General features: G+C 46.0%; 1 protein-coding gene and 1 pseudogene across 1 annotated transcript; one reads left to right on the top strand and one right to left on the bottom strand.

Moving 5' to 3' along the window:
- The first annotated feature begins 1,546 nt into the window (after positions 1 to 1,546).
- LOC138354313 (uncharacterized) lies at positions 1,547 to 2,340 on the top strand. Its single transcript, XM_069308461.1, has 2 exons — positions 1,547 to 1,665; positions 2,010 to 2,340. The coding sequence occupies exons 1-2, from the start codon at positions 1,547 to 1,549 to the stop codon at positions 2,338 to 2,340; spliced, it is 450 nt and encodes a 149-aa protein (XP_069164562.1).
- Positions 2,341 to 2,634: 294 nt separating this feature from the next.
- On the bottom strand, positions 2,635 to 9,038 carry LOC138354312 (NADH-ubiquinone oxidoreductase chain 4-like; annotated as a pseudogene).
- Positions 9,039 to 10,610: the final 1,572 nt, after the last annotated feature.

The raw sequence follows: 10,610 nt of genomic DNA, 5'->3' as shown, positions 1-10,610 counted from the left end.
GTATATAAAAACATGCGCCTGTTTGAATGAAACGTTGTGTCAAAATTTCAAAGCAATCGGTAAAGAGGTTTCGAAGATTTCCCTCACATGAAAAATACATGAAAATTACAGTTTTTCAGAAAAAAACATGTTTTTTTCCGTGACAGACGTGACATCTATATAGTATGTATATAAAAACCTGCTTGAATGCGAATGGAACATTGTGTGAAAATTTCCAAGCAATCGGTGAAGAACTTTCGGAGATTAGCGATTTTGAACAAACGAACATTTACATTTATATATATATATAGATAGATATATATAGTTCATGAGTCACAGACAAGGATTTGAGAGGCGCTATTCTGTCGGCCTGATAGTCACACCTTTAGAGTGTTAATGACCACCAAGTGACCAAGGTCAGGTCATGTGAAGTTCACCTTGTTTCTGCTAAGCTCATAATTGCAGGCGGCTAGCCAGTGGGTCCTTCAAACAAGCCGCCTGTTTTAGGCGGCCCGAATTCTTGGGTAAGGACTCACTTTGTATAGTAATAGTGAACCTTCAGTTTGATTGCTTGAATTCGGATATCTATCCTGATAAATATACATGATGAATTATTGAGAAATATATACTTGATTCACTTTACTTGTAATCTGATTTTAATTGTTCCTAGATCTGGGATTTTTGGATACAATATGCAAACTAGAGTGTAGAGTTCTCTGGAGTGATTAAATAAAAGAATCTTGCCTGGAACATGATTCCAGTTGACACATGCTAATAACATATTTTGATTCAGAGGAGTTCCATTCCTTGTCTTGTATGTACTGATTAGAATGGATGGTGGCAGCCTGTCTACTTCTACTATCTACTTTTCTACTTCTACCTATCTACCCTTTTACCTCTACCACTACTTCCTATTCATCTCCGTACCCTCTCTCCCCCTTTCCCTTTCACCTGACGACCCCTCCTTACTCCTCCCACCTACTCCTCCCTACCTCTCTCACCCCGAACCCTCACTAATTACTTCATTATTCATCTCTTTCCTTTCGTTCTCTTGTACGTTTGTGGCAGTGAAATGTTTCTAGAGTTTCTGTAGAGTTTGCGGGTAGCTGATCAAGTTACGGCACCTTGTAGTTGTAGCACCTAGGTAATCAAATACCTAGGTTACAAGGTGTTGAACTAGAGAGGTTGTAGTAGGAGCTCTGGGGGAACTCTAGGATAGTTAATTGAGGGCGGATAATTGACAAAAGAGAACTGTTTCCCCCCGCCCTCGTTAGTTAACTGGGGGGGGGGGACAATGGACTAAAGAGAGCTATTTTCCCCACCCTCCATTACACGAGGAGGTGGAGGTTGAGGACGTGGAAGTGGAGGTGGAAGAGCTTGAGGGCTAGGAGGTGGAGGTTGAGGACGCGGAAGTGGAGGTGGAAGAGCTTGAGGGCGAGGAGGTGGAGGAGCTTGAGAGCAAAGAGGTGGAATCTGAGGACGCGATGGTGGAGTTGGAGGAACTTGAAGGTGTTGAGATGAATCTTCAGGACGCGGAGGTGGAGTAGAACAGCTTGAGGGGGAGGCAATGGAGCTTCAGGACACGGAGGTGGAGGTTAAGGAGCTTGAAGTCGAGGAGGTGGAGATGAAGAACGCTGATATAGAGGTGGAGGAGATTGAGGGCGAGGAGGTGGAACTTAAGGACGCGTAGGTAGAAGTGGTGTGGCTTAAGGCCGCAGAGGTGGAGCATGAGGACCTGGAGGTGGAAGTGGATGAGCTTGATGGCGAGAGTGGAGCTTGAAGACGCCGAGGAAGAGGTGGTGGAGCTTGAGGATGCGAAGGTGGAGAAGCAGGATCTCTAGGAGGTGGAACTTAAGGACGCGGAGGGGGAAGAGTTTGAGAGCGAGGAGGTAAAGCTTGAGGCCGCAGAGGTGGAGGAGCTTGAGGGTGATTAGGTGTAGTTAGAGGACGAGGAGATGGAGGTGGAGCAGCTTGTTGGGCGGAAGTGTAAATTGAGGACTCGGAGGTGGAGTGGAGAAGCTTGGGGGCAGGTGGAGCGGAAAAGCTTGTGGGAAAAAGGTGGAGCTTGAGGATGAGGATGTGGAAAAGATTGATAGCGTGGAGGTTGAGCTTGAGGATGAGGAGGGAGAACAGATTGAGGGCGAGGAGGTGGAGCTTGTGAAGGTGGACGTGGAGGTTCAGGAGCTTCAGGGCAAGGAGGTGGAAGTAGAGGTGCTTGTTGGGCGGATGTGGGGATTGAGGACGCAGACGTGGAGTGGAGAAGATTGGAGGGAGGAGGTGGAACTTAAGGACGCGGAGATGGAGGTGGAGGATCTTGAGGGCGCAGAGGTGGAGCTTGAGGACGCGGAGGTGGAGTTGTAGGAGCTTATGGGCGAGGAGGTGCACTTGAGGACGCGAAGGTGGAGGTGGAGGTGCTTGAGGGCAAGGAGGTGGAGTTTGAGGACACGGTTGTGGAAGTGGAGGAGCTTGAGCATTCAACTACATACCTTAATAAACCCTGCAATATTATTAAATATATAGTTAACCATAACAAAGAATCCCTAACTAAAAAAATAACCTCACTAAGTGCATAGAGGATTTCCATATCACTATTTAAAATAAACCCTTATAACTTTGACACCACAATTCAACGTTGTTTCTAACTATTTAAATTAATTACAGCACTACAAATCTCTTTAAAATTATTATATTTAAAGAAATTCAGTGAAGACTCAACACATAATAATCCCTTAACTTTCCAGAACAACATGCATATAATTACCTAAAACACGTTCCATGTTGTCTAACTGAATATAAATATAACATGTAAGCCGCCCTAAAAAGAGATAATCCAACTAACTTAATTATCCTAACCTTTCTTCACCTAACTATCCTGATAAATAAATTAATCTCTCCTAATAAATTTAATGTAGGAGGAGGTGCTATGTTACTAATCCTTAATAAAAATCCCCACCGACCTAAAGAATGTATAAAATTTAATAATCATTTATTAACTAATAAATTTCGTCTTCCCAATCGCTCATAAATAATATTAGATAAATAAAATAAACCAGATGAACATAACCCATGACCAACCATAATAATTACAGCCCCATTTACACCTCATCACCTAAATACCATTAAACCCCTTAAAACTATCCTTATATGAGCTACCGAAGAATAGGCAATTAAAGACTTTATATCTACTTGCCATAAACATAAAACCCTTACAACAACATCACCAAGAACACTAATATGCACGCACACCCTACAAATGCTCACACTGTGGAAAATACCATAAAATACTAATTATACTTACTTCTCATATACCAAACGTAACCAACCCTTTTGTTAAACTTCCTCCTACTATATATAATCTAATTAAAGACATTAATAAAGGTAAAGAAGCAAACAAAGTATAAAACAATATGTAAATACCAGCTTGAGTTCGCTTAGGCTGGTACCCCCATCCGAAAATCAAAATTAAAGTAGGAATTAAAGAATTCTCAAACCTTAAATAAAACATCAAATAATTTATTGAATAAAAAGTTATTAATAATGCAAACAACAAAACTAAATTTATTATTAAAAATAAGCAACTAAATTTATTGAATTTATTTACTATCTGTCTTCTATAAATAACAAGTACAATAATCCAAATCCTAAGCATTACCAAAATAATCCGCAAATAGTGGAGGTGGAAACTGAGGTCGCGGAGGTGGAGGTAGAGGAGCTAGAGAGCGAGGAGGTGAAGCTTGAGAGCGCGGAGGTGAAGCTTCTGGTTGATTATTTGGAGGAGCTTGAAGGCAAGGAAGTGGAACTTAAGGGCTAACAGGTGGAGCTTGAGGACCCGAAAGTGGAGGTAGAAGAGCTTGAGGGCGAGGACGTGGAAATGGAGGAGCATGAGAGCAACGAGGTTTAGCATCAGGATGCGTAGGTGGAAGAAGAGGAGCTTGAGGGTAAGGAGGTAAAGCTTGAGGACGCAGAGGTGGTGCTTGAGAACACAGATGTCGAGTGGAGGAACTTGGGGGGAAGAGGTGGAGCCTGAGGACGCGGAGGTAGAGAAGATTGATAGCGAGGAGGTGGAACTTGAGGAATCGGAGGTGGAAGAGCTTGAGGGCTAGAAAGTGGAGCTTGAGAACGTAGAGGTAGAGGAGCTTGAGGGCTAGTTGGTGGAGCTTAATAACGCGGAGGTGGAGGTGGAGGAGCTTAAAAGCGAGGAGGTGTAGCTTGAGGACGCGAAAGTGGATGAGCTTGAAGGCGTGGAGGTAGAGCTTGGAGACGCGGAGTTGGAAGTTGAGGAGCTTGAGGCGCGGAGTTGGAGGTGGAACTTAAGGACGCTGAAGAAGAGGTGGAGGAGCTTGAAGGCGAGGAGGTGGAGCTGGGTAAGCTAGAGGGCGAGGCAGTAGAGCTTAAGGACGCGGAAGTGTAGGTGGAGGAGCTAGAGGGCAAGGAGTAGGAGCTTGAGGGCAAGGAGTAGGAGCTTGAGGGCAAGGAGTAGGAGCTTGAGGACGAAGAGATGGAGGTGGAGGAGCTTGAGTGCGAGGAGGTGGAGTTTGAGGACGCGAAGGTGGAGGAGCATGAATGCTAGGAGGTGGAACTTGAGGACGCGGAGGGGGGAAGAGCTTGAGGGCGAGGAGGTGGGGTTTGAAGACGAGGAAGTGGAGGTGGGGGAGCCTGAGGACGCGGAGGTGGAGTGGAGGAGCTTGTTGGAAGGAGGTAGGGATTGAGGATGCGGAGGCAGAGGACGAAGTGAGTAGTGGTAAACGACACATAACGCCGCCGTTTTGCTTTTTCCGATGGAAGCGTTATGTGTCGTGTATTTTTCGTTATAAATGGCGACGGCAGCGATATGGTGCATGGGTGTTTTTTAAGTTTTACCAACGGCAGCGATATGGCTCCATGTTTTTTCGTTACCTCAGTGAGATTAAATGGCAGCGATATGGATCCATGTTTTTTCGTGACCTCATTGGGATTAAACGGCAGTGATATGGCTCCATGCTGTTTCGTTACCCCAGTGGGATTAAATGGCAGCGATATGGTTCCATGCTGTTTCGTTACCCCAGCGGGTGATTGCTCATTTCCAGGTCTCAGCATTCCGCTCAAGGGGATTAAAAAGCTGGTCTGTGAGTCGTGAATATTTCGTTACCCCAGCGAGTGATTGCTCGACTCCTGGTCTCAGCATTTCGTTCAAGGGGATTAAAAAGCTGGGCTATGTCCCGGTCCATTTTCGTTACCCCAGCGAGTGATTGCTCGTCTCCCCGTCTTAGCATTTCGCTCAAGGGGATTAAAAAGCCGGTCTATGAGTCGTGTGTTTTGCGTTACCCCAGTGACCCTGAAACCTAATGTAGAATAACCTCATCCCTAGTCTATTTTAATTCTCCTATTTACTTTCTGTCTATGTTTGCCTTTCCATTGGAGACTTTCAGCGCCGTGGAGAGGGGGGACCTGCTGCCTGGTATTGTATAGTGTGGGTTGGTGGTGTTGTCGTTGTTGATCCTTCTTTCTGGACAACCCAACCCACAACTCGGTAGAGTGCTTATACTTTACCAGGAGATCACCCTGGGCGCTTCTGGCTCTTGAAGAGGGGCTCAATGTCACACGTTTAGGGGGATGCGGTTCCAATACTTAGCCTCGTTGTCACGTGCACACACCCACTCGAGCCGCTGTGACTCCCCTCTCTCTCCTTATGTGATGTGATCTCCTCAATCCCCTTTGACTTATTAGTTTTCTGTTCTACCCTGTCCACAGTGGTGGTTTTTGATTCTTTCTCTCTCTCTCTCTCCTTCTTTACTACTTCCTGGGAAGCTTCACTAGGACAAGGGCAAACACCAGCAAATTTGAATACATTTACTGGACAAAGCACATACACAATACATACACACGTATATTAATAATGAATCCTACACTCTATACTATTTCAGTCAGGTTGCCCTCCAACACCATCAGAACTCTATCATCTGCTTATCAAGTGGTATTCTATCTCCTGGTTCACCACCTGATATTACCAACCTCCTCAAGTAGGTCAAGTCTTATAATACAATGTTGCACTATCAGCAAGAGAATATATATATATATCTATAAACATGTACAAGGAAAATCAGCGTATGAGTGCTATAACATATATATATCAGTATAAACGTTCCTTGGTACACAACAATGATCAATCGATCACCCTATCAGTCCTAGAACACATACATCTGTAGGTAATCCAGCCTACGACTGTAACTGTATACTTCAGTATAAACACTCCTCGGCACAAGAATGGCAAACAATCCCTCACCTTTCACTGCGTCTTGCACGCTAATGACAACCGAACACTCTATCACCTCCCTAAAAGTAATCATTTAGAACTTCCCTTCAACATCTGGAAGTTCACTACCCTGATCTCTTCAGGTTCTTCCGGGTTTTACTACCAGGATCCTCTGCAGCTCCTCCAGGCTGCTACACCATGAAGTTTTCCTCGGGCAACTATGGTGCTTCGCCACCTCTACTAGGGTCCTCCACAGCTCTCCTGGCTGCTACACCATGAAGTTTCCTCGAGCAACTATCTGCTTCACCACCTCAACAGAAGCACGTGACACTCCTCTTCACTGCTTCTCCTCACAGTTCGAGGTCCTCTCCTCCACTACCTTGGAGTCTCATCAACTACTCCTTCTGTGCTGGCTTCGAAGTTCTCAGCAACTTCTTCTCCAAAGACAAACCTGCAACCCATCGACACTCCAATAAAAATGTTTCCCCTTAAACACATAAACAAAAATAACCACACAATATGTTTGCCTATAATATTTATCTGTTCTCTACATACTGTGTGAGTGGACTCCCCCATTTTGGGCTGGTCCATGCTCCGCCGTGCCCGGCGGTCCTCACTCACTCTGGGAGGGTCCTCCGCCGTCAGGAGCTGGGCTCCCTCAGTCACCTGCCAGTGCTCAGAGGGGACGGACGTCGCTCCGTCCTCCAGGACGTTCCTCCCTCTCCACTCTTTTATTTTAGGCTTTCTGCCTTATCAAAACATGTCTAACTTATCAATAAACATTGCTACTGTCGCTGGGCACACGACCAACTACAAGTAATCACTATGAACTGGCTTAAATCGTGCTTACCACAGATTGCCTAGTTGAGGGCGCTCCTCCCTCTGACGGAGTCTGGTCAGGGCACTCCCACGGCCCACGATAATGTCTCTGGGCGGCTTAATAAACACTCCTCGCCGTCCAGGACTTGAGACCACAACGTTCCCAGCTCGATTCCACAGCTGGCACATCTGCACACTTCTCTTCTCTTGGAGATATATCACTAGGTGTTCCTTTCTGACGGGAGCTCAAACGGAGCACGGCTTTCCCCTGCGATGTCTGGCACTCAAGTGAGATCAAAGCCCTCCAGAAGCGAGCCTTGTATTTCCAGCAAATTATCCACTTCTCCTAACCAGTCATTTATCTATTTTCTTATTCACTGCCCATAATCTCAAATTGTTTATTAAATTCAACCAAATATTTTACATCTGTGTTATCACCTCTATATTTCCTAGACCTCTAGACCTTCTAGTCAGGTTAGGCTTGATAGAATAATTCTCAAAGAGGAGACTCGTTTTTCGGCTACCTGGGATCATAACAGTAAGTACAGCTCCAGCCCCTATATCACTGGCATCTACATATAACGTAAATGGCGCTCCAAAATCTGGCGACATTAGTACAGGCGCCTCGGTCAACAGTCTTTTGGTCTTTTCAAACGTTTCTTGTGCTGTTCCATTCCACTCCCACTTCTTGCTGTTTGACAGCAAACTCGTCATAGGAGCGGCTATGATGGAGAAATTTTCACAGAACTTCCTGTAATATCCAATCATACCGAGGTATCTCAACAATTCTTTCTTACTCCTGGGCACCGGGAAGTTGTCAATGGCCTCCACCTTTGTTCTTACCGGAGCAACCTCAACTTGCCCTACTATATATCCAAGGTACTCCAGGCTTGCTCTCCCGAACTCGCTTTTTGCTAAGTTGATCGTCATGTTGGCCTTCTCCAATCGATCAAACAAATCTAAAAGTCGATCCACGTGATCCTTCCAGGAATCAGCGAACACTACAATATCATCGATGTACACTGCACATCCGGTCGCACCTTGTAATTTGCAATATCTAGTTCACAGCTCGCCAGAAACATGATCTTCTCACAAACGATCTGACTTCTCTGGCACCTCTTGGCTAGGCTGTCCTCCTTGGACGCCCGCTCTACTTATTGTTTCCACCCTCCATTTCCTCATCTTCTTCTCTTCACCCCCAGAGTCAGACATCTACTGTCTGTACTTCCTCTGTCGTCTTCACACTTCCATCTACTGCCATTATACTTCCGTCTCCTGTCATAATACTTCACTCCCTCGTCTTCACCGACGATCCTCCCTTTCGTCTCCTCATTTATCCGAGACCTCATCCTGTTTGACTTCCATCAAGTCCTCGGCTTTCTTCTATTCCTCCACGCTTGTATCATCATCCTCTTCCCACACTTCTCACCTCTATACAACTCCATTTCTTCTCTTTCAAATCTTCTTCGTTCCCTAAAAGTTTCTTCGAGCACTGTACTACACCCAACAGCACTCGACCGTACATGTCACTTTACCTCTCCTAGAGTGCTCGTAAGCATCTGTCCACACATACTGTCTCTTCTCCTTCATTTTCTCGGCTCTTACTCTTCTTCACTATCTCTCCTCCACGTTTTCTGTGAAACATGTCAACTCCTGACATCTCAAACAACTTAATTCCACTATCCAAATGCCTCTGTGCTCGTGGACAACTTGACGCTCTACTCCCGTCCTCAGTATGTCCACATCCTTCTTCATTTCTACTCAGCACAGTTGCATTCACCTTCAGACTCTTAATTTCAGCGGGCTGGGCTCTATTCAGGTCCGCTCTCTTCACATGATTCTTCTTCGGCTGGGTCGTCTTCACTTTTGACCTCACCGAAACTTCATCTTCCTGAGCCGGACCTTCCTCAAATAACCACGCTATATCTACGTCGATATCTTCTACCGGTTGAATTGCCACTGTCTCATTTTCTCCAGCGTCTTCCTCGTCGGCCACCTCTGCCTTCATCACTACTAGACAGGGTACTCAATGGCTTGGCAGTCTCCTGATGCATCTCCTTGGATGTCAGTCAGGTTCACACTCTCAGGTGTCCCACCCGTGCCGTGGCCCTCTGGGCACTCCTCTGGCACAGTCTCCACTATGACTCTTGGCAACACCTTTGTCCTGCACAAGTCATTCCCCAGGATCACTTGGACTCCTGGAATAGGTATGTCGGGGCATACTCCCAACATCACCTCTGCCGACACATATTCCGACCTTAGCTGGACAGTACAAATGGGCATGTCACTCTCAGACAATAACCAATATACTTTCATCTTACTCCTGCCAGCTAACCGTCGATCATTCCCAATCAGGCTTCTCGTAATCAAGCTCTGATTAGCTCCGGTATCTCTTAAGATACCAACTTCTACCTCAGGTTGGCCTCCTATACTGATCCAACCTTTGCTCATGAACGGCCTATACCTCTCGTTCACTAAGTTCACCCTCTGTGGTTTGTCTTGGAACACATTAGTATATTTACTTCGGGGGGTCACACATGGCCAGGGTCACGACTCTCTTGCCCTGCCGACAATCTCGCATCACGTGACCCAATCCGTTAGAACTGTAACACCTCACCTGGGAAAAGTCTCTTCTATATGTACCAGAGCGGCTCTGACCTTGTCCACTCGCATGAGAGTTCCTCGGGCCAGGCACACTACCTGCACTCTGTGGGGTTTTACTGGACTCTTGATTTCCTGGATAACGATTAGTTTCTCGTTTAGCTCCTCCCTCCTCACTTTCAGACGAAGTGCGCGACCTACTCTTCTGCGTTTTAGGGTACTTACGTTTATCTGCCCATTTATCAAAATTCTTCTCACCCCAGACTCTTCTGGGTCTTTCATAATTTCTTCCTCCCCAGACTCCACCGGATCTGCCATTGCTGCATCTCGCCTCGCTTCTCACTCTGTTCTCCCTCAAGCTCTTGTACGCTTCCGTAATCATATCTGCCCTATCTGCGGCATCTTTCACCTCCTTTACCCCTGCTTCTTGGATCTGAACTTTGTTTCGGGATGCATCATTTCTAAGAACTTTTCCATGACCATCAATTGCTTCAGGTCAGCGTAAGATCCTACTCCGGCAGCCTCAATCCATCTCTGGAATCGTCTTTCCAGATCTCTTGCTGTCTCGGCAAAGGTACATCCTCCAACTTTGATCATCTCTCTGAAACGCTTCCTATAAGCTTCTGGGGTTAACTGAAACGAGCGCAATATGCTGCTCTTAACCGTGGCATAATCCTGGCACTCTTCTAGTGACAATTGGGTGTATGCCTCCCTTGCTGCACCGGTCAATCTTAACTGGACCAGTTGGGCCCATTCCTCCTGTGGCCACTCCATGATACTGGCTACTTTTTCAAAATGCTCGAAGAAGCTCTCTGCCTCTTCGGGAACAAACAAAGGAATGTCCTTCTCCCTAACCCTAACATCTGGTGAGTGTGATACCTGGGTGGTGCACTCTGGCAACCCATGTTCAATTCTTTGTTCAGCCAAGGTTCTGTTCGCTTCTATCTGCATTTGTTTTGCTCTCTCTTTTTGTTTTTCG

The sequence above is a fragment of the Procambarus clarkii genome, chromosome 62 (assembly GCF_040958095.1).
Source record: "Procambarus clarkii isolate CNS0578487 chromosome 62, FALCON_Pclarkii_2.0, whole genome shotgun sequence".
In the NCBI taxonomy this organism is placed as follows: Eukaryota; Metazoa; Arthropoda; class Malacostraca; order Decapoda; family Cambaridae; genus Procambarus; species Procambarus clarkii.
This window is presented reverse-complemented; position numbering and strand designations above follow the sequence as displayed.